At 30.5% G+C, this 26567-nt stretch overlaps 1 protein-coding gene across 1 annotated transcript; it reads right to left on the bottom strand.

Moving 5' to 3' along the window:
- Positions 1-4482: 4482 nt before the first annotated feature.
- LOC143074122 (uncharacterized) lies at positions 4483-25838 on the bottom strand. Its single transcript, XM_076249668.1, has 8 exons — positions 25711-25838; positions 24270-24296; positions 22992-23021; positions 22145-22213; positions 20521-20665; positions 11543-11645; positions 10339-10432; positions 4483-4547 (listed from the first exon to the last, which is right to left on the bottom strand). Exons 1-8 carry the CDS (start codon positions 25790-25792, stop codon positions 4483-4485), a joined length of 615 nt encoding a protein of 204 aa, XP_076105783.1. The 5' UTR covers positions 25793-25838.
- Positions 25839-26567: the final 729 nt, after the last annotated feature.

Genomic DNA, 26567 nt, shown 5'->3' with positions numbered 1-26567 from the left:
TCGTTTTTGCTAATATCCTTGTCTATGTGCCTTTTTGAATATCCTTGTTGGACATATTAGTTTTTTATGATTTAGGTTATTACACAATGTTGACTGGTGTAATGGTGTCTATTTTTTTTTTTTACATTTTTACGTATTGTATATATGTTTGGTCTTTTTTTTTTTTTTTTTTCTTGAGTTTTGGATGACAGCAAAATTAAAAATTATGAACAAATCTTACATTTCTGCATAATGTTTTTAAACGAGTTTGTATTGAAATACAATCAAAGATCACTGTATTTTGATATGGTGTTAAAAAATGATCATGTTGTTGTAGTGAAATAATAGTCATATTCTAGCCTTACTTATTGTTTGCATCGTCGTTGACGAAAATTAGCATCGATCTATTGGTTGAAATATTCAAACTAATATACAAGATTAAAGACAATATCTCTTGATCATTTTCAAAATTTTTGGATAATTTAATATTATTTTCTTTCATGAAAACACCACAAATGTTTCCTTTAACCCTTAATCATCAACGTAGTTTAAAAAAATTGTATTCTCTTACAATTAGTAAATATTGCACTTTTTGGCCACATATTGCCAAACGCATGCTAATTATAATGTAATATTCATAAAAATGCAAACAATACACACATATCGGGTACAATGTTTACACCATTTTATTGAGAAGAAACATATTTATACTGATATCTGTTATGTTTAGTTTAAGGTTTCATCTGAACTACCCTTCATTTTATAAAAAAAAATGCTTTAGAAGATTTAAAATAGAATTTTTACTAAGTACATAATCATTAATACTCAATCTAAACCAGATAAATATATATGTTCCCAACCATATGAGTATTTGGAAAATACAAGTATGGTCATGACCATATGGGTATATACTCATATATCTTTAAAAAAAAAAGACACAACTCATTAAAGTATGAATACTAACCGATTTTAAATAAAAGTTATAGTCAAGTATGTTAATGAAAAAATTGTAGGTTTGAAAAGAAAAGCACTTAATTTAGAAAAGTAGTAGTTCTGAATGTTTCAAAACTATATGCTGTGGACCCACCTTGCAATGTTTTTGTTTAAGATGGCGGCCACAAAATATCAATGTCAACAAATATCACTTAGCTGAATAATTTTTTGGTATGTAACATGTGTAAGTTTAAATTGATGATTCGTACAAAATTACCTACTATGAAGAAAAGTTTTGAATTCTAAATTGCAGTTTTGACCAGGATGGTTTCCATAAGATTTTAAAATCAACACATACGGACCATTTGTAACACTTAATGCCCTATGATACCTGAATGAATAAATGATTTTATTCTCATCAACTAGTACATAGCTACAGAGAAAATAACAGCTCATGTATAATACATATTTTGTTGCGCATGTATGAAAATGAATGACAATATAATAGTATAACCCTTCGTCTAACCAAGAGGACAGACTATACACTTTTTAATCTAATAATGTTAGCATTTCTTTTTAAAATAATGTGTTAAATATTATTCTCTTTCTATGTTTAACAAATTGTATGACAGCATGTAGTGAAATTTCTTCGCCAATGTCTATAAAAATACAGAGATGACAAGACCTTTCCAATCTCGGATAGTTCACCAACTTTCCGTCTTCACTGGCAATCGATGTTTTCCGCAATATTTTTAAATTTAAATTCAGACTGAAAATTCCATAACATAGACTTTTTGAAGATTGATGTAAATCCGCACACCACTCTTGTCGGAATTGGTCTTTAAGCTTTTGCTCAATACTTAATTTCATCCATTTTTTATTACCTTAGCTGTATTTGGCAAAACTTTTAGGAATTTTGGTCCTCAATGCTCTTCAACTTCGTACTTTATTTGCCCTTTTCAACTTTTTTGGATTCGAGCGTCATTGATGAGTCTGCGTATATACTAAATTTAGTCCTGGTATCTATGATGAGTTTATTTATATACATTTGACATATTCATCAAAAAATTTCTTAATACATAACTTCCATTTATTTCCAGTACCGTAATTGTAATAATTAATGTATACAACCATGTACATGTACTACTTTAAAAAGTATACAGGATAATTTATCTTCATTCGTATTACCAAGGAGGCAACTACAAAAATTTCATCATTCATAGTTTTGCATATAAAGAAATGTTCTCCTTAAATCATACAGAATTTCAAATGAACTCGCTCAAGTATAACAAAATGTTCGTGTTCCCAAATTTCAGCCCCGTGAAAGAATAGGTACAACGGTTTTATCAAACATTTCTAGTTGGTATCAAATCGACATGTGAATTAATCTGCACTATACATAGCCTAATTTGCTTGGTCTCGTAAATATTTCTTAGTTTCGAAAAAAATATGCATTTCTAGAGAAATTAATACCAAGGTATGTGTAATATTTAACTACATGCATCTCTATTTCTGTATTTTCAATACAAAATTTCAAATTATTGGATATTCTGCCTTTTGTCAAAAACCACCACTTTGGTTTTGCTAACATTGATTCTTAATTTCCAATTTTTACATTACTAAGAAAAAATTATTTATAAGGAACTATAAATCTGAACTTGATTCAGCAAGTAAAGTAGTAAACCACTAAATCATGGTACGTTACTTCCGGTTGTATACGAAAATAGGTCCAAAAAAATATTCTCTTGAATTTGACAATTGTAGATCAGATTCCCTTATGTTATACGTCATCTAATGAGATGCAGATTTTATAGATATTCTTATCTCTGAAAACCCGGATATTGCGGACAAACACTCAGCATGATTGTATTACTTTAACTTATAACATGTACAGCAGTAATGCATATCAATTTGTAAAATTGGAATTAAAGTAAACATTTAAATTGGGTTTAACTATATTAATATATAATAATAAATAAGTAAACAAAAAATCTAACAAAATGTACAGTTGAATAGATATTCAGTGTTTTATATTAATTAAGCGTACTACTTATATATTATGATCAATCTTAACAATTTTTTCCTTATTTTGATTTTCCACTTTTATATATATAGAGAACAGATTTAACTTTATTTTTTTTGTTGCTGTATTTTTACCTCCTGGAAATGTAAACAATTATAAAGTCCATACTATAATGAATAAGTTTCACAATAATCATAAAAAAAGTATTCTCTGATCAATAACCACTGGCAGATTCAATTTTGAAGTAAATTATCTGACTCAATAGAAAATATTTTTTGCATTCTATTTGTGTGTAGATTTTGTCATAGAAAGACGAATCTAACTAAAATTGAATCAATTTTAATCTGAAACACAATATAAGAATTATTATTCCAAAAATATAATTTTGGTCTTGGTAAAGAGTGTCTTTGAAATATATATGTATTTGGTTGAATAAATCCCCTGCATTTGATTGATTCGCAGGGTCAAACATTTGAGTTGTCAAAGCCTACTTGAATTCGAATATTATAGAGTCTATATCATATACTTGAAACATTTGTCAACAATTTTTGTATTTTGGTATGTTGAAAATGTTATCCAGCGCTATTAGGTTCTGTTGAAGCCATTTTGATATGATTATTGAAATTGCGAATTTTACATATTTTTGTACAATATTTCATCAATAGATATCTCAAACCAAAATCAAAATTAATTACTATCTTGAAAAAAAATTTAAAACTTAAGCTTACAACACATTGTTGTTTCCGTTGAAAAGGTCCTTCTCGTTTTTTGGGATGAATACTCAAAATTTGACAAAAAATTTCAAAATTGCAGTTTTCTGTTCTTTAGTCTATTATTTATTTTTTTGAAAAGGTCATTTTATTGTAAGAATCTTAAAGTACATAATGGAGCTGTTGAACTGTGAATTTGAGTATAAAGAATAGAAAATTATTTGAAAAGGACTCTTGTGTGAAATAGGTTCAGAGTAAATTGATTCTGCGTTCATACAGTGCAAGATGAATATACTTTTTCTTAATGAGTCTTATTGATAAAATTGTATACATATATGTGTCATTTTCTATAAGATGCTGTCATTTTTTGGCTCTAACACTATATAACTATTCATCTATAATATTTTTCACCATGGTAAGTTAAAATAGACTCCTATAGAAATTTAAAGAAAGAGTTTGTAGAAGATTTTGTTGCAAAGTATACTTTTTTTCTTCTTTTTTATAGGGAATTATGTAAGAGGAATTTGTGTGGGCAGAGACATATATACACTGTATATATATATGTCTCTGGTGTGGGTTTCTTTTTCAAAGAATACTTTCCAGTACTGTTTTATACTTATATTTCAACCAAATAAGAATATTCTTCGATACTTTTTTTTCTATAGACAAAAAGGGATGGCTTTTAAGTATGTATTTGTTTAATAATCATTCAGTAATGTTTCTATTTATAAAAGAATGTTGCATCTGTATTTACTAAATTATATAATAATATTGAAGTTATAAAAGACCACAATTTACTATTTCATATTTCCTAGTAATTGTTTGTTTAATATACCACTACTGGTATGGGAACAAGTTTGTCCGCAAGTGAGACTGATTAATCAGTGAGCAGATAAGGTTACCTATAAATAGAACAATCAGATAATCTGAACTTATGCTATTAATCCTACATTTTATTGCAATAAAACATTTATGTGTCATAAACATATGTATGTTTCATAAACATATGTCTTGGGTATTTCAAATTACTATTATTTTTTTTGAATTTGGGTTGCAATAGAATATTTTGTAAGCTTGAGGTTACATGGTTCATAAACCTTAAACACATATTAGATAAGGAGAGCAATTTGATTGGTTAACTTCCAGTGATAGTTATTTTATTGTATGCAATGAGATGTTATGTGAATTTTTTTTTTTTATAGTACTGGACAAGATCAAACTTTACTGATGCCAAACATTTCTAAATTTGAAACAAAGATAACTTCTGCACATTTGTTTTTGAAAAGTGCAAGTTTAACAAAGACTAACAGGGGAAAATCAAAGGTGGTTTTACACTTAAAATAGTATCATCGGCATATACAAACAATTTTAGGTTTATATTTAGTTCATTCTCCATATTTAATGTTAAAGAATGTACACCACTTATGTTAACATTTTCTAAATACTGCTGTTAATTGGTCAAATATAGAGAGAATAACAGAACAGACACATTTTCCTCTTGTCTAACACCAATTTCACTATCCAATATGTCGGATAAATCTTTTTATTATACCTAGTGGAAGCCACGAAATATTTATTATACTATTTCTGTATAAAGTTTTCTGCTGATATGCCAATGGAACTTAGAGTTAGTTGTGTGCAGACCAATCATTATATATAAACAGCTGTATAGCATGTATAGAGAATAGTATTAACGAGAAAATGTTGCATTTTCTAATTTTGTAAAAATGAACGCAGCTTGACTTCCCGTACTAAAAGCACGTTAACGCAGTTTGGCATGGGACCTTCGAAACGAGTATAATACTACATCACATCTTACAACTAATAAAGGCCATACTATTTTCTGTTTATAGATTTGTTTTAGCAATCGTTCAATTTTATGATTGAATATGTGTTTTTTGAACTAAGAAATGCACTTTTTAAAATATCTTTAAACAGTCCTAAAATGTTTTAATTTTGTACTTGTTTCTATTTGTTTAGGCATCCCTTTCTATAAATAAAAATGTCCAAACCAACAAAAAACAACTAAACAACAAAAGCAATGTACACTTATTTGAATGGCGTAGTTTAACTACCTTAGGTTGACGTTAGTGTGTGTAAATAGTAGAATATGTTGATCATGTCGTGACTTTTCATTTCCGTTGGCCGTCTAAGGTTTGCTTAATGATGCTCGCTTGTTATGTTTTGGGATTTTTGCCAGAATTTCGGAATCCTCTGGTTTTATCCATTTGAATGCGTTTAAAAATTTTGCCCATTGACCCCCACTTTTTATTTTACAAAACTTTTACATTACTTTTTTGTATAATTATGAGTCATCTGTAAAAATCTTATAAAATCCTTGTTAATCTTAAATAGTTTTTGAGAACTTAAATTTGTCAATGATGAAGCTATGAAAAATCAAGAGAGTACATTTTCCAACCATAATTTCAATGGCTATTATCTCGAAAACAAGCGCATTGACCTTCATATATTGTTTTGCTGTATGTTCCTTTGTTAATCCTCTATTAATATATATTAATGTTATGTAAAGCTTGTTATTTTGAAAACTGATTAGCGAACTTCCTATAGATTCCTTTTTGCAATGAACAAGCATTATTGCGGTAGAATTTTGTTAGAATCAATTTTCCGACGAATGTCAATAGTAAGTCGTTGTTTTAATCTCATAAATTGTCCAACAAGGAACAAATCAGTTAACGAACACCAAAATGATGGTGTTTACACTATAAGCAGAGCGATTAAAGGTATCAACATGATCAAGTTGTACTGTACAACACTGATGAACTCAGATATCAAATCATGTTCAGTCATACGATAACGTTGTCGAATAAATGATACTGCTGCGTATATTGTCGTGCATTCAATTTCGTTCACAGTCAACATATATGTAGTTAAGAAGTCTCGATCGATGGCTTCTCTGCCACTTTTTTTTTATTGATAAAATTGTAGTTGTAAAACAGACATGTATGGACAGCAATGCCAATGAACCAGGGAAAACATGGTAAGTTTTCTAGAAAATCAATACAGAGTTGACGAGTGGTACACAAAAATATAACATGGCGATCAATACTCATAACACACAATATTCAGTTACTGAATAAAAGTGAAAAAGGAAACGGGAAATGTGTCAAAGCGACAACAAACTCAGATTCAGATTCATCTATTACCAAATATGACGCAAATTGATAACAAAAAGTAAATTGGTTTTATATGTTATTATATAAATTATAAATCTTATACACAATTTCAGGATATAATATAAATTATAAGCTGGACTTTTTCGTGAATTTACACAATTATACAGAGCTAAAGAGGATAATAATACGTAATCCTCTTGATATTTAGTATTCTCTCGAAACATTCTTATAACTTTCTTATTTACAAATAAATCAATTGTTTTTCAAACCAGATATGCGATTTTTTAACCGATCAAACCAAAATCTACAAGAAATATTTCCCTAAAAGAAATGAATGTTACTAATACAGTAACTATTCCTGAGACTTGTATGTGATAGTAGTCTTAGCTATACTACACAGCTGTTTAATATCATTTAGTAACTTTCTATTATGAGCTAGTTTTGTTTTTAAATATCTGTTTGATACTATTTGTCTCTGTAAATATGAACACCAAGAAAAAAAGATTGAAAACCTTTTTTTTTTTGGATTAATGGAATACTTTTGTCAAAGCTGAATAGCAACATTTTTTATTGGAACCAATTAAAGTCTTGAATAAAAAGCGTAAAATGTAAACGACATTACTTAAGATTAGGAATTATTTTGTACAATGCATCCGATAAAAATGGAGTAAGATAAACAAAATTATCAGATACGCAGATACGCAAAAAAGAACATTTTAGTTCAGTGTTACTGATACAGAAAATCAGTCTTTAACCCAATGAAAATTTAGAACAAAAACGTACTCCATGCGAGATTTGAAAGCAGTCATAACTATAAACATGTACCTGTACATGTAAGTATTGAATATATATATAGCTATAATATCATTTTCAAACCTAACTTATAAACATATATATATTTGTTAGAATATTTTAAGAGATCCTAAAAGTTTGTCATCAATGATGGAGATGAACTGCATGCCATTGTAACATAATTATTCTTAAACAGATGTTCAATATTAATTTTTCTTTTTTTCATTCAATTATTATTTATTTATTTATTGTTTTGTAGTAAATTAAGAGATGAATGAAAAGCGATTCTTGTGTTCATCTTTTTGTTTATAGTATAAGTGCAATGAAGCATACGCAGTTCATGAGAAAGAAGTCAACATAATGTGCGTATATGCTGTACAACACGCAGTCCATAAGAAAGAAGTCAACACAATGTGTTTATATGCTGTACAACTTCCATCCTTGTAATGCATGGAAACCAGTTACGATGACTATAAATGTGCAAATGTGCCATCCTAAAAATTTTCGACACACAATATATTCGGAACAATCGTGTTCATTTTTACACAATCTACATGGCCAAGTAAAAAGGCACGACAAGTCGTCTTCTCTATTGCACAAATATGAACAAAGTAGAGTAAATAGAGTACCAACGAAATATGCTACAAACACAACTATGCATATGACATACACTACAATGACTAGGGGAAATATAAAGCACAACAGGAAAAACATGCCCTTCTTGTCATAATACAATGGAAAGCAGCACACTCTATCAATTGTATCTTGTATCTTGCAACATAAATTATACTTTGATGGATTTTGGTGAGGGTATGATAGAACTGCACATACTATTTGAAGCTTGTTCACCACTGGAATCTTCTTAACATCTAAAAAAAATGTCAACATTGTTATGAATTTGTTATCAAGACAGATCATTATGTACAAAAAAATTGAATAATGTAAATTGTTAACTTTTCAACGTAAAGCTTACAAAATTTCTTTTTTATGTTGACATGATATGTCATGACAGCACATATTCTTCAATCTTATATTGAAAAAACAAAAACCGAAAAACAAGAAAACATATTTTTTTTCATAAACTTAAAACGGAAAACAGAAGCGTTTCCGTTTTTCGTTTTTCATTTTGATACAGTCTTCAAAATTACTGTGCATAGTCTATATTAGTTTAACCTTTAAAAGGTTGGAAATCAAACACTGATTAAAACAGATGACTAAGGTCCATTAGCCAATATTGCAAGAACATTCACAACGACAATATTTAAACGATATTAAGATTTATTACAAAAAAAACTTTACGCATTTCAAGATTCAGCAGACCATTTTATGAGTCATTTGTACCATTGTTTGTCTGTTTTTCTTCTTCATTTTTAGCTATGGCGTTGTCAGTTTATTTTAGATTGATGAGTTTGACTGTCCCTTTGGTATCTTTCGTCCCTCTTGTATATAATAGCTAGGGAAAATATGTATAACCCTGATCTGGCACATTATAATAGAAATACCATCGTCTAACTTACTTTATATCAAAATATAAAATACGCGGATGTGATATTACTGCTACAGCTTTGTTCACCAAGTCGCACATAAAAAAAAACATAAGGTTGTGAGAGTATGCTAAAATTTTGTCCGTTCTGAATGTGTTGTAATCAGTGACTTAATTTGTTGGTTTAAACTTCAATTAATTGCAAAATGATATATGATATACTGATTCATAACCGTGAACCTGGATACTGGATGCTGGACTTTTTTTTGAGGAGGGAAGCATAGTTACTTTTTTTTTGCATATTTGATCAGTCATGGAAATAGTCTATTTACAGTCGCTTTATTTTCTTTTTTATTTACCCTTTTGTCACTGTTTCTAGTTTGGTTGGTTTTGGTAAGGATGTCTTTATAGACACAAGACTAATTTTCTTGGACCCATACAACTCATACGATCAGAACACAAAATTGAAATTGCCAATTTACAATGACGTAATAAATTGTGTCACAGTTTTAGAAATGCATCTAAAATTAAAAAAAAACACTTTTCAATGACAACTTTTGCTGTTAAAGGTGCATTATATAATTTGAGAGTGAGTATGTGTTGCTTGTGAATCAGATGTATATGCATAGCATTCATTATATACATTATGCAAATGGTCTATCTTGTTACTTGTAGTTTGTCATTTGGTCCCTGGTAGAGAGTTGTCTCATAAGCAATATTAGGCCCAACATATCTTCTTATTTTTATAGTTCATTGTTGCACAAAAATTAAAAGGTCACATAAGACTAATGCATAGTACCCGATATCAATAATTCTGAATGTTTGTTCATTCTTCAGCACTTTTTATGTTCTAATTTAACATTTGGTAGTCACGATTGTCTGGATCGATTTTCTTAAGTGTTAAAAACTATCCAAGAAAGACCCATTTTGTTTATCTAGTACATTTTAACAACTGCTGAATTACAGCCTGTATGTAAGTTCGGGTAGGACCACTGGTGTTTAACATCTTAAACACTGCTATATAAAAACAATAAAAAACTTCAATTCGGTAACAGTGTTTTAATATGGGGAAAATCAATGATTTATATGCGATACTGTGTTTTGTTATGAGTAAGTATAAGATTTCTTTTTTTAAATAATGTCGTATTATTTATGTTATTGTACAACAATGCCTTATTTGTCGTACTGCAATTTTATAAGTTTTGTTTGTTGTGACGCCATGATAATTGTCTGATGATTTACCTCATATTTTGATTTGTATTGGAAAAGTATAAATATACTTACATGTTATAGTATACGTAACTTTTCCATCTTTTGCATTTTTTGTAAGTGGTAATGTCACCGTAGCTATCAATGCTCGACTTTTGATATCTGTTATCTACAAAAAAAAAGAAAGATAAACATTATCTGTTTAATATTATTGACTCCAAAAAGGGTCTTATCATTTCCTTTTTGTTTTTTCACTTCATATAATTGATCCCCCAAAAAGTTATGTTACTCACATGTGCAATCAAGTACATTTAGAAAAAAAAAATGATTAACACTGGCCTAATGTTGTACAATTAACCGAACTATACACTAAATATATGGTTTGAAAAGTAAAGTATACGTATCCCCTTTTCATAATTTGTTTTCACAGCAGACAATGTAATGGTCCTCTAAGAAGGCGAATCGGAACTCAAAAATAAAATGAAGTTTCATAATGCTTCTAAAAGATTTAAACAAAGTAACGTTATAAGACGTAGTATGTAAAATATACACAAAGAAAACAGAGAGAAGAATAATAAATAACGACCTGTGTCATGCGCGTATGTAATAGATCATAATTAATTTCTAACGTGATTGGTGTTTGGTGACATAAATACAGAAGACAAACTTAGTGTACACTTAAAGCACGTACCGAAAGCCAATTCAAACTGAATACCAGATTGGTTGTTACAACTAGCAACCTGAAAAATGCTACAAAAAAGGAAGGGTCAGCTCCTTTTTCGAAGCACCAAAGGTCAACCCTTCTTTTTAGTCGAATTCGATAAATTTGTCCTTAGATTTATCTGTGGAAGTTGTGGATTATTTCTCTTTATTTTGTCTTCGTTTATTTCAAAATAGAATGCGAGTTTTTTGTTCTTCTTTTTAAACTCGTAAAGATTTAATTGATTGAACCATTTAAATTATGGCGGAGTTGGTGAAGGCATGCGAGGAAAGGGCAAATGCAATTGAATCACTGCAAAGAAACAAGAACTTCTTGTTTATCATTCTCTCAATAACCATCATTTTCAAATTGAATTTATGATGTTATACCTAAAATAGAAAGAATCCTATTTAGACATAAGTAGTTGGTACAATAAATTGTGCTTCATTGAAGACCATATTTTGACAAAATATTTAGGTGTTGTCTTCTTGAGGTAAGTTTTTCGTCGTTTACTAATCATTGTGTTTATTCATAATAATCTTTCCTGTTTATACAAGATATGTATGATGTATCGCTTACCTTTAAGGTACATTCTGTCGCGTTATGTCGATGATTAATCAGAAAAAGTATCTCCTGATTTGCTGTTTGTATCTCATAGTTTGCCTTGTTTTTGGAACATCTACTAAGAAGTTAACAATCAAAAAGAGAATATCAATATCACTACTTTGAAAAGGGAAATAACAAACTACCCTCAGCTTAAAGTTATTTTTTTTTAAATATTATAAGTCATATAAACATGATAAATACTAGATTGGAAACGTTTAAACCCGCTGCAATTTTTTTGCCTATCCTAAGTCAATAATATGATAGTCAGTACTTGTCGTTTGTTTGAATTGTTTATAAGTGTTTCTCGTTTTTTATATAGATTAGACCGTTGTTTTCCCGCTTTTATGGTTTTACATTAGTCATGTGAAGACCCTTTATAGCTTGCTGTTTGATGTGAGCCAAGGCTTCGTGTTGAAGACCGTTCTTTGACCTATTATGGTTTACTTTTATAAATTGAGACTTGGATGGAGAGTTGCCTCATTGACACTCATACCACATCTTCTTATATCTAATTGTTTTTGCGCAAATCTCTGTCTAACTAGTATTTCTAGTACAGACTTGTTTGAATGAATTTGGTTGTTATTCAACTATTTGCAAAACATCTATGTTGTTGGACTGTCTTATCAATTCCAGTCACTGTTTTTTTTTGTTTTTTTTTCACAGAACACCCCCTCTTCGTCCATGACGAAAGACTGGACGCCAAGAGATATCAAAATTGTACATGTGTTGATATTTTATCATCATAAATTTTCATTTGGTATCTTTGGCAAGTGTTTTTACATGAAGCTTGATTATGAATTTTAATTCCCTCATCGCTAGCGATTAATGTTTTGGCTAATAAGATAAAAGTATATAACGGAATTTTTTATCTTAAACTACAAAAGTGGTTCAGACGTTTTAAAATGAAAAAGGCAAAAGTTTAAGCTCCCTTATATTGTTTGGCTAAGATATATTTTTAGAATATACTTCTTGTCACAATGTTGGCCATTTTTTTTCAATATAAAATTCATTCTGTAAGTAATGACGTAGAAGCGTCACTGCTGCTGGTAAAATTTAATTGTTTCGGCAATTACTTTTTCGTCAACCCTTTTGAGTCATATTCTCTACAAGTATTTGTACATTTTCGACTTAAACATGCCTCATAATGAGCATAACTGATGGCGAGTAAATCCAAATGTTTTACTGAACTAAATTTGTTCCAAGTGTGATTTAGTTTTGATTGTCATTTTTTAACTGCTTAACATTATGAAATCTTCTGCTTCAAGACCAAACAGCCTATTGTTTATGCGCATCAACTAACACAACTTGGTATAGACATCAAAGCTCTATGACGTTCTTTCTAGCAATGACAAAACGTCAAATTATAACGTCCGATTTCGCGTTTTTCAAGGATTCTAACATGGTGTACGCTTTTAAAAAATACGTCTCTTAAGAAAAGAGGAATTACGCATCGCGCTGATATCTTATGGAAATTTAACGCAAATGGACACAAAAGATGCTACACTATATTTAACCTTCGTTCTAATAAAAAAAATAAAATATAAATTTTGATCTCGATTTTTTGCATTTGCACCGATCTGCATTTCATTTTTTTCCGACGTAGTCGGTATAGTTTCGGTTTGTGCCCTTTGGACTCAAGGACGCTTAACTATGGCAACAGAATACGCATGCTCGAAAATCCTTTCTGTGAATGGACAAAATGCTGTCATGGTGGGTGATTTGGTTGTGTTTGAAAAAACGTTTCGTTAATATTATCGTGATGGAAAGCAAGTGAAAAACTATAAATATTTGAACTAGATCTTACAAAGATTTATATTTTTATTAAAATAATTGTTTCTCTAATAGCTCTTTGCATCCATGACAGCTGTTTATTCGGGACAATTGTATAATTTTTAATGTAAACTTTGTTGTACGAATGTACATGACTGTTAAAACGCACCTACGCATGTGTGATTTCCGCGGGGTTTTGGTAAATATACTCAAATTTAAACACGTCGGATATCTTTTTTAAAGATAGTTCTTCTTTTTATTCTTTCACATGTGTAGATTTTGTCTTATATTTGCGCCGATTTGAATTTGATTTTTTTTTTATTCTTTCACTTGCGTAGATTTTGTTTTTCATTTGCGCCGATTGTGTACAGGTTAATGAAATAGGTGAAAGTTATTTTTATGTTCCATTTATAGGCATTATATTTTCTGGTCTGTGCGTCCGTTCGTCAGTTCGTTCGTCCGTCTGTCCCGCTTCAGGTTAAAGTTTTTGGTTAAAGTTTTAGGTCAAGGTAGTTTTTAATGAAGTTGAATCCTATCAACTTAAAACTTAGTACACATGTTTCTTATGATATGATCCTTCTAATTTTAATGTCAATTTTTCAAAAATTTGAGTATTCAGAAGGTTGGCCGATAAACAATTATTCCTAGAAGTGATCCTGGCAACGTATGCATGTAACAAGTGTCTGGGTGATTCTTCAAATTTCAAATCTATTTATACTGCTTATTTGACAAAATCTTATAGTTAAAATAAAATCATGACAAAGGGTCATTTTCGTTTGTCATTTGTTTCATTTTAAATTGTCTTAAGGATGTACTTAGGTGAGGTTTTGGAATTTGTGTCAAATGTTCGGACTCCTTGGTGTTTTTCCATACAATACAATGTAAAATATTTTGCCCCATAACACCCATTTATTTTTTTTCATATAAGACTTAATAGCTCACGAAAGGTCATTTACCAAAATTTTAGAAGATTCTTAATTTTCTTTCTTTTGTTTTGAGAACTAATAATACAAATGCAAATGTAAGGTAAAAGTCCGAGTCAGCCTTTTCCCGCCATATTTTAAATCTCAAATATCTCGAAAAGGAGGTCCATGACCTGTCAATTTATTTAGGTTATTTTTATTCTTAATTGATGCTCTACCAGTTTATAGTTTTAATTTTAACTTCTTAATTTATTAATTTTCACCTAACCTCACCCTTAAGGAGAAATGAAAAACATTTCGCCTGATCTCACTGAAGCTTACAGCTTATTTCCTAATGGATGTAAATCAACACTTTGGTTAGCTTGCTTGCTTTGTTTTTATATTTTATATAATTATATTTTGATAACGTCCAATTGAATTTAAATAGTATACAGGTTAACATACCTACAGATGGATGCAGTTCTAACCTGTACAGCAAGTTAACTTGATGACCAGTCATTTGGACTGGTCAAAGTTAACCTGTGACCGGATTTAGGACTGCTCTGACTAGTCCTAGGATCAAAATCTAGTTAACTTGACATGGTCCTAGGACTGCTTTTTTTGTCTGCCAAAAAGTTAATTTGGAAACAGGTCCGCTATTGATATAAGTTAACTTCGAACCAGTCCTGTCATAAGTTAACATAAGTTAACTCCGAAACCAGTCCTGCAACAAAGTTAACATAAGTTAACTTTTGCTTTGACAAATCCGATCTAAACCAGACCTGTTCCCAAGTTAACTTTTCAAAATGTTCTGCTCAACACTAAGTTAACTTGTAACCAGGACCGCTCTACATCGATTTAAAAAAATATTTTTCATATCTTTGTTTCGTAGTATAAACATCGAAAATAAAGTAAAATTAATAATTCCGATTTATAAACCGGGGATTAAATACAAATATTTGAAAATTAAGAACGCATAACACGTTGCTTTTAACACAAATTTATCTGTAATCTGACAATCTATCTATTATAAAAATGATCTTGGTTACAACGATAACGGGCACTGAATATATATTCCTATACCTATCAAATTCAATCATATATATGCACTTTATTATGTATATCTTTGAAAACAAGTATATTTGATGTTAGTTGTATACGTCCTTGTTAGTTATAATCCCTGAACTATGCAGCCACAATCAGCAATAGTTTATTTCATTTAAACACATGACTACAAATTTGTGTTCGCATAAAATTATATTCAAAATATTGATACGTAACAAAATTTCAGTAGTTTTGATACCTCATGCTGACTTGTACAACTATATTATTTGACCGCATTGTTCAAAACTGACCATATGTGCACTATAATTTATAAATCTATATACCCGCATAGTAAATTAGCCATTTTTTTATGTCAAGATTAAATGTATGATACAATGGACAGCAATATTGCAATATAATAACAACAAATTTTTGGTCGCATAAATCATGTAAATTTAGGGTGCCAGCATGTCCTCTTTTTACTCAAAATACTGATACGTAACAAAATTTCAGTAGTTTTGATACCTCATGCTGACTTGTACAATTAAATTATTTGACCGCATTGTCCAACCTGACCATATGTGCACTATAATTTGTAAATCTATATACCTGCATTGTAAATTAGCCATATGTTTATGTCAGGATTCAATGTATGATACAATGGACAGCAATATTGCAATATAATAACAACAAATTTTTTTTTCGCATAAATTTAGGGTGCCAGCATGTCCTATTTTAACTCAAAATACTGAAACGTAACAAAATTTCAGTAGTTTTGATACCTAATGCTGATTTGTACAACAAAATTATTTAACCGCCTCCACCAAAAATGACCATATGTGCACTTATATTTGTAAATCTATATACCCGCATAGTAAATCAGACATATTTTTTATGTCAGGATTCAATGTATAATACAATGGACAGCAAAATTGCAATATGATAACAACAAATTTTTTTTCGCATAAATTTAGGGTGCCAGCATGTCCTCTTTTGAATCAAAATACTGATACGTAACAAAATTTCAGTAGTTTTGATACCTCCTGCTGATTTGTACAACTAAATTATTTGACCGCATCCACCAAAACTGACCATATGTGCACTTTTATTTGTAAATCTATATACCCGCATAGTAAATTAGCCATTTTTTTTTATGTCAAGATTAAATGTATGATACAATGGACAGCAATATTGCAATATAATAACAACAAATTTTTGGTCGCATAAATTTAGAGTGCCAGCATGTCCTCTTTTTACTCAAAATACTGATACGTAACAAATTTTCAGTAGTTTTGATACCTCATGCTGACTTGTACAACTAAATTATTTGACCGCATTGTCCAAAACTGACCATATGTGCACTTTTATTTGTAAATCTATATACCCGCATAGTAAATCAGCCATATTTTTTATGTCAGGATTCAATGTATAAAACAATGGACAGCAAAATTGCAATATAATAACAACAAATTTTTTTTTGCATTAATTTAGGGTGCCAGCATGTCCTCTTTTAACTCCAAATACTGATACGTAACAAAATTTCAGTAGTTTTGATACTTAATGCTGATTTGTACAACAAAATTATTTGACCGCATCCACCAAAACTGACCATATGTGCACTTTTATTTGTAAATCTGTATACCCGCATAGTAAATCAGCCATATTTTTCATGTCAGGATTCAATGTATAATACAATGGAGAGCAATATTGCAATATAATAACAACAAATATTTTTCGCATTAATTGAGGGTGCCAGCATGTCCTCTTTTAACTCAAAATACTGATACGTTACAAAATTTCAGTAGTTTTGATACCTAATGCTGATTTGTACAACAAAATTATTTGACCACATCCACCAAAACTGACCATATGTGCACTTATATTTGTAAATCTATATATCTGCATAGTAAATCAGCTATATTTTTTTATGTCAGGATTCAATGTATAATACAACAATGTACAATGGACAGCAAAGTTGCAATATAATAACAACAAATGTTTTTTTGCATAAATTTAATTAGGGTGCCAGCATGTCATCTTTTGAATCCACATACTGATACGTAACAAAATTTCAGTAGTTTTGATACCCCATGCTGACTTGTACAACAAAATTATTTAATCATAACTGACCATATGTACACTTTTATTTGCAAATCTATATACCAGTATAGTATTGTACCGAGCGCCTTAATGACCTCTCTTTGCACTCCTGCGCACATTTGGGTAGGACCCAAAATGTACACGTAATCAATATATTGGAAAACTATTAAATTAATGCAAAAAAAAATCTGAATAAATTGAGAGTGTCAGCATTTCATCTCTTTATTCATAATAACAGTCACTACATATATAGTAGTTCATGATGGTTTGTAAAACAACACTATTATGTCGCATCATCAAAGTACCAACACTGACATGATTAAATTCATTTATACTATTTACAATGATTTTTAGATAAAAAAACAAAGTATATGAGGTTCTCTTCTGGGAATAGTATACTGTTTATCTATTTTGTCGGTTGATTGGTTTTATTTATAGTTAAACGTCAAGTGACAACTATTTCAGTAACTTAAGTTCGCATTGAGTATATAATTTTGGGAAGTCCCATATATCAATATCATAATCGGCAAAGACAAATCTCTCGATAAATCTGACGAATTTGGCGAGATTGTTGATAGTTTTACCACACCGTATGCTTACGGACACTGTGCAATTTCTGTTAGAATGTTCTGCGTAAAATAGTATAGTAAATCCAATGCAAACAAGTTGAATAACAATGAAATATCCATGCCTGTATAAATTATGCATAAAAATTTTAGGAAGGGACAGGTAAAAAACGGGGAACGAAGCAACGTCGACAATGTTGTTGATATCCCGTGATATAAGAATATTGTTCCGATGCGTTGGATAACCTTTCTATCCGCCTTCTAATAAAAAAAACTATCTGTGTGATTGTATAGCCATTTTTTTTATTTATATAAGAATACATGTATATCAAATAAAAAAAAGAGAATTTGTATAATAGACTAGTAGAGTCTTGCGAGTAAATAATAAATGATATCTTTGGAAAAACAATGCGAATGTTGTTTACATATTTTAATTAAAGCTCAAGTCTGATATGAAAACTCTTAAACACGATAATATGCCATAAGCAGACCTGTCCACAGGTCTGGTCAGGAGCAGACCTGTCCACAGGTCTGGTCTGAGGCAGACCTGTCCCCAGGACTGGTCAAAAGCAGACTTGTCCACAGGTCTGGTCTGGGGCAGACCTGTCCTCAGGACTGGTTAAAAGCAGACTTGTCCACAGGTCTGGTCTGGAGCAGACCTGTCGATAGGTCTGCAGCAGTCCTAAAAAAGCAGACAGTAGGTCTGGTCCACAAACGACGAAGTAAACTTGCTTGACTGCATAAAAATTCTCAATTTAACTTAGAAAGCAGTCAATAAGTTAACTCCATGTTAACTTTTGTCAAGGTTAGGACCGCACCCATCTGTATATATGAAGATGTCAATCTTTATTACAAAGCTGGAATAAACATTTATACAAACAAAGCACGGAAGCCAACCAAAGTTTTACCCTACATGCATTAGGAAATTAGCTGTATAAGGCAAAACATATTAATATGATTAATACTCAGTGCATGTGAATTAAAATCATAATTTTCTGTGTTTAAAACTGAATTGTTGTAAATTTAACTTTTTACAAAAACAATTGCTCCAAGAATAATATCCAACATAAAATCTCTGACCGGAAAGATTGAAAACGAATTTCGATTTTCAATGCCGGCAACAACCTTGTCTTTCAAATTGTTTTAATTTCCAAAATGGGCAATTTAGATTTATAATATTGTATCCTGTTGGAGAATTCTTACTTTGCAGTTTTCAACGGAAAATTATTTCTAAATTAATTGTTGAATTAAAAACTCTTTGTATTTTATATATATTTACTGTCTCATTTATTTTAAACATGTGAGGTAGTAGTAATGACAGGGATGGTATTTTATGATAGATGTTTTATGTTTTAGAATCAAAAACTTTAATTCATATATCATACCTATAATTTTAATTTCCTTATATCTCAAATATTCAGAAATAATGGAATAATTTCTATACGTTCGTCTCAGTCCGGAAAAATAATGGTTTAAAGAAGTCCGTCCATGCTTTTGTATATCCGTCTGTCAACAGTAGCAAATGAGTTAGTTACGGCAAACTTCTGAAATTGACGCGATAAAAAACCACACATCTAGTGACTCTAGTCTGATATAGTCAAATACTCTGTAAGTTAGCCAGTGCTATTTTTCATTTTTTTTTTAATTCTCAACAGTTTTGCTAATGAGAAGCAGAGGACAAAAACAGACTTACCTAACAAAAGCGGCGTGAAAGGTTATTTCAAACAATTTCCAATTCCGACCGATGGTGTTTCTGAAGGTTAATATTGTGTGGCTACAACATCATACATGTAAGATCTGATACTGATACATGCATTTAATCTGTTGTATTAACGGATAATAAAGTAGGTTAATATTGTTGTTATTCGTAGAAATTCAAATGTGGGTTTCAACGTCCAATTTGTGATTTTTTTTTCAAATAGTGCGCCAGCAAGGCGAGTTTGTACTATGACGTCAACTGCAATGTTCTGAAGAAAGACAACTCTTTTCTTCAAAACGAACGAGAAAAAACATGAAAATTACTCATAACTTTTTTGAAAGGTCGGTGACATACACGTTTTTTGCTTTATTTTGAAGAGTACACATGGCACTTTCATGACTTTCCTTCTTGAAAATTTTATGAAGAAATCACTGGTAGATATTTTTTTAATACTGACAACGTTTTTCAATTTTACGTTTAATTTTTGGCGGGAATGAAATAAATCATATTTTAAAAAATCAAAACAATATGAGTCTTAAGCTCTTGAACCTGTATTTGATAGATACAAATCTACTGTTCCAAGTGAAGCAAGAATTATGCCTGTAGGTTTAATATAGAGGAAGTTTTTGAGAGTTTAGATAAAAAGTAAATATTATGGTAATATTCGGGAAAACAAGAAACTGAGGTTGCTATAGTGACAAAACTAAGTCGGTGACCCCTAATTTTTTTCCTCATATTTTGTTCCTCAAATAATGAAATACCTTCACACAAAATTTTAAGGAAAAATAACTGGTTGAAATGAATAGGCTGTTTGGTCTTTGAGTTAAGAAAAAAATATATAGATATTCCAAGAAATCATTAAATTCATACCTCACTCTTCCAAGAATAAATCCAGCAGGACTGTAGATATTCCAAACCGTGCTAGATAGCTCGTGCTTGACATATACGCTCTCAAGTAGAATTTTGCCTTTATCATCAATTAAGATAAAGTTTTTATGAAAATGGTGACCTATAGCTGTATAGAGAATATAAGTCAATCTAAATAACATATTTTGAATCAACTACTATCGAACGTAATTTACTAATCAGTTATAATACGATTAATTTTAATTTGAGTGTCTGATCGTCATTACTTTTGTAAAATTGAGACTACATTTTGATAGTAAAAGCTACACGTGGTCGCATTCATATACTGATTTTGTGTTTGAGTTAACATATGACTGAAAATGCACTTAAGGAGTCATATGTAATGTATTGTACATGCTTGACACTATCGACTAAACAAACACCAGGTAAACGTGTGTTTACTTAAGTAGACAGAAGACATAACATTGGCGTTTATTTATTGATATGCAATAACTTAATGTATATGGCCAAAAGTCTCATGTATTTTACAATTTGCGTTATTACAATTTCCATTAACAAATATTATATTTTTATATATATTAAGGTAATCAAGTTACTAATAAAGTTTGAAAATTATCATTAAAATAACTGTCAAGGGTCTTGGTTATTTCAACCAGATAGGCATTGAAAAATTAAAAAAATAAATGAATATTGTTTACATATGCTACTATACATATCACGACAATATGACGTATGTCACTAGTACAGCAAGATATGCATATGATACGGAAGTATTCGTGGTCACCCTTAATGTGTGTTGAATAAGTGTTGTGTAGTACTTAGTTTACTGTGTAGTAAGGTGTTTGAATGATTGTTGTTTGTGTTTTTATGTTTTTGTGTTTTGTTTTATTTTGTCGTACCTGTGTTTCTTCTTTGGAGTCACACATAAGAGTACTTTATAAGTTCACGTACACGACACGTTATCAACTGATGAACCCCTTTAGATCGGACCATCTTATTTATATAAGTAAGAAGTTGTAAGAAACATCCCTATGAGAAAATCGAAAAATTTGTAATCGACAATTACTTCCATTTTAAGATGTAATAAAATAGATCAAGTGGCGTTTCGTAGTTTTAATTATATCAACCAGATATTGATATGGATTGATGAAATATAACCCATGTGCAACATAGAGATAACAAAATGTTTATCCAACTGGACATGCTGGTGGTTATGAGATCAACCGGTTTATTTGTATGGACAGTAATGTTCTGTCAGTGGCTTTCTATGTGATTGTTTGTTGACTTTTATTGTCAATTTGTTGCTTGATATTGTCAGCCTTTCTTCGATGTAAACACAACAATAGTATTACTTTTTTAATCTTCTATCTCTCTATATATAGCTGCTGTAACGAGATACCCATGTATGTAAAAATAGCGACATTAAAAAGTTAATCGTTTTGTTTTAATTTATCATATACGATTCTAAATGCCAGATGCGTGTTTCTTGTACATTTGAATCATCAATAAGGTAATAATCAAAGTCGGGTGAATGTGGGATATGCAGAGTAACTTTGAATTCAGTTTTAAGTAATTTTTATTATAATTCATATTGATATCAAGGTTAAAAGGTATGATATAAACATACCTTCCTCTTTTGGTGTAATCGTTACAATTCTTTTGTTGCTAACAACACCATCACCGATTATATATTCACCTGTAAATATTACAAAATACATAGAGGAATAAAAAAATAAAACATTGGTTCGAAATGTAAAAAAAAACATTATGAACAGTGGTCTAAAACAGAAAGACAAACAATATATAAATATTTCGGCATTAACATTGGTTTGTAATATATCCTATTGATATGCCTACTTGTACCGTTCCGTGTATAAAGGCCATGCAATGATAATTTGAAGTGCAATGTAACTGTAAAAAAACAAATTTGAGAAATAATTTCAACAGATATGTCAGCCTACTTTTTCTTTTAAAAAAAGATATAAAGGATTTACCATGTTGAAAATAAAACATTAAATACTATAACGCCTTCAACATTTACCACACTATATACTTAGTAACTTTCCATATTATTGCAGAATATTTTTAAGTGCAGCAATGCATATTCACTAAATGTTGCTAGCAGTTGTGTCCCTCTTTTTTTTAAGATTCACCAGCAATTTGAATAATATCGACAACTTTCAATCTGTTACAGCTGATTTTGCATTGATTGTAAATTTCTACTTAAACATGTAAAGAATTAAAAATTAAAATTTAACATTAACATTAAACGTGATTGCAATATATTCAAAAAGAATAGCTTTGACGCTACATATAATTCTTGTTGAATATTATATGAATATAACGCTAAAGTATAATTTCAATATATCCAGGTAATATATATATACAAGTAATCATAAATTCAATTCCTACGACTCGAATCTGTTCGGAAGATATGAATCAGGAACCTGAAACTTAACAAATAATACACAAACCTGATGACGAAATGACTTCATCGCCTCCTTCTGAAAATAAAAACTTGAATATATTTGTTCTCAATTGTTATATAAAAAAGAAGATGTGGTATGATTGCCAATGAGACAACTATTCATAAAAGACAAAAATGACACAGACATTAACAACTATAGGTCACCGTACGGCCTTCAACAATGATCAAAGCCCATACCACAGAGTCAGTTATAATAGGCCCCGATAAGACAATGTAAAACACTTCAAACGAGAAAACTAACGGCCTTATTTATGTAAAAAAAATGAACGAAAAACAAATATGTAACACATAAACAAACGACAACCACTGAATTACAGGCTCCTGACTTGAATTGGGACAGGCAGATACATAAATAATGTGGCGGGGTTAAACATGTTAGTTTGCTATTTCTTTTTAAAAGCTATCAACATACAAACAGAGGTCAACAGTAAGTAATTTATCCTTGTCGTAACGCTCTATATATTTGCAAACGAATATTTAATTGTGTGTCCAAATGAGTTAATGGAAATGTAAGTCGATTTACATGATTAACGATCTTTATAAAAAACAACACCTATATTGACATTGATTTTCCGTTTTCCATTTTTTTTGTATGTTCAAATCCACATTAACCATGTATGCTTTGATTATAGTTTCTTTTGAAATACAAACCGAATTAACAATTAGATATTAGAATGTAATTCTAATATGATAAAATTATATTACGAGTTTAGAACAGTTTTATTAAATGATTCTAATAATTTTTATAAAGATAAACTACACTTCAATTGCGTTCCAATGATTGGTTATAAGAAACATAAGAAATGATTCAACAGTGTCAAAGTCCACAGTCGTTTTCAAATAGATAGTGAAATATTTCAATGTCAAGGGTTCAGGACATTACAAAACACTGAACATCGTTAATAATTTTATTTTATAATTTAAAAACAAAAACTACATTTATTTTGGCATAACGATACGTCAAAATTAAAGTAAGGGATAAGAAAATTGAAACTGGAAGGGAACGGCCCGTAGTAGTCCATGGTTCAATACGTTTTCTTTTACTTATTTTGATCTCCGTAATTTGCTTTTTCTAAAAGCAATATCAACTCTTTATTTATATCGATAGGGCAATGTCATCAGCAATATGATGCTGATTTATTCGTATTAAGGCTGTTCTTCTAGATATATTTAGTAGCAAGTTACAGTACATTAAACATTGTTAAATACTTAATTACAAAATTGTCATATGCTTTAACTGTATATTTTTTATACATGTACAAACCTGACGAAGTGACCCCATTGCCTATATCTGAAAGGAAATGATACATTCGGTTATGTTTACTCGTGTACCAAAAAGGTATCTTCACAGAAGTACTTGCACTTTCAAAAAAGGTCAATTGTGACTAAACAACCTTGTAATAATATTCTTACACCGCTACCAACTGAAAATTACAGATATTAATTTGTTCTGAATAGTAATGCAATCCTTTTAAAACCTTTTAAGGCCAAAAAGGATAACAATAACAAGACCAGAAGAATATAATTAAAGATTCCAACAATTTGTATCTAAAACCATATAGGTGTTTACATTTGTGTAGAGGAGTCATTTGAAAATATGTAATAACACTAACGGTACCAATTTTTCTGCACCAGATGCGCATTTCGACAAATAATGTCTCTTCAGTGATGCTCGTGTCCAAAGCTTATATAAAAGATGTAGAGCTATAATCCAAAAGTTCCAAAAAGTATAGCCAAATCCGTGAAAGGAATCAGAGCTTTGCATGAGGGAGATACATTCCTTATGTTATAATAATTTTTAACATTTTGTAACAGCAATTTTAATAACACAAAAAATCCGTATTTTCATGCCAGTACCGGAGTACTGGCTACTGGGCTGGTGATACCCTCGGGGACTAACAGTCCACCAGCAGAGGCATCGACCCAGTGGTAGTAATAACATTAACGGTACCAATTTTTCTGCACCAGATGCGCATTTCGACAAATAATGTCTCTTCAGTGATGCTCGTGTCCAAAGCTTATATAAAAGATGTAGAGCTATAATCCAAAAGTTCCAAAAAGTATAGCCAAATCCGTGAAAGGAATCAGAGCTTTGCATGAGGGAGATACATTCCTTATGTTATAATAATTTTTAACATTTTGTAACAGCAATTTTAATAACACAAAAAATCCGTATTTTCATGCCAGTACCGGAGTACTGGCTACTGGGCTGGTGATACCCTCGGGGACTAACAGTCCACCAGCAGAGGCATCGACCCAGTGGTAGTAATAACATTAACGGTACCAATTTTTCTGCACCAGATGCGCATTTCGACAAATAATGTCTCTTCAGTGATGCTCGTGTCCAAAGCTTATATAAAAGATGTAGAGCTATAATCCAAAAGTTCCAAAAAGTATAGCCAAATCCGTGAAAGGAATCAGAGCTTTCGTCTCAAGGAATTAATGTTTACTGTTTTTGTGGGTAGAGACATAACAGAAACAAAATAAAAATCGATCCAAATAATCAAGTGTGCCAAATAAGTATACGTCACATTTACAAAAATTAGTTGGATGAATCATAACAAAAAGAGTGATATATGATTATATATAGGTTATTCTTGTCCACGGAAGTGGCCGCACTTATAACGTACAATGTACTTTTTTTGTTTCGTTTGTAGGCTTGGAGTTAGGCGAGTAATTATCTGTAGAATTTATAAAGCAGTTACTTGTTCGATCAATGATGATAGTATCCGCTTCGTCAACAAGGTTGATAATCTGTGACCTTTTTTTGTGCAATGTTGACATCATTTCTATACAATACAGGTGCCAGTTGTATGCTCAAATAAACATTTACTATAAAAAAAAAAGTAACAAAAACGATAAAGAAATGAAATAACGAGAAAGATGAAATGACAAAAAGACAATGAATATCAATTGAATCATTGTAATCACTAATGTATTCTTTGTTCGCCCTGGTGGAAAAACGGGTAATTCATCGTTACGCTCTACTAGCAAAGATGGACTCAGGGGCACACTTTTGTTTTGGTTTTTTTTCTTTCTTGTTAAATGATGGAATTGTGAAATCCATTTTGCAATACATAACCTTACATATTGTATTACTAAAAATGTTCTTAACGCTATTCATGTTCAATAGATATAGGAAGATGTGGCATGAGTTCAAGTGAGACAACTCTCCATCCAAATAACAATTTATACAAGTTTACCATTATAGGTTAAGGTTCGGCCTTCAACACGGAGAATTGGCTCACACCGAACACAAGCTAAAAGGGGCCCCAAAATTACTAGTGTAAAACGATTCAAACGGGAAAATCAACGGTCTAATCTAAATAAAAAAAGAGAAACGAGAAACACTTATAAACTACATAAATAAACGACAACTACTGTGAATCAGATTCCTGAATTAGGACAGGTCCAAACAATTGCAGCGGGATTAAACGTTTTCATGGTACCAAACCTTCTTCTTTTTTTGAAACAATAGTATAACAACACAACATCGAAAAACACACAATAAAATATCAACTGGAATACTTAACTCAATACAAAAAAACGTAAATTAACACAA

This window comes from Mytilus galloprovincialis, chromosome 5 (assembly GCF_965363235.1).
Source record: "Mytilus galloprovincialis chromosome 5, xbMytGall1.hap1.1, whole genome shotgun sequence".
Lineage (NCBI taxonomy): Eukaryota > Metazoa > Mollusca > Bivalvia > Mytilida > Mytilidae > Mytilus > Mytilus galloprovincialis.
Note: the sequence above shows the minus strand (reverse complement) of the source record. Positions and strands in the feature narration are given on the sequence as shown.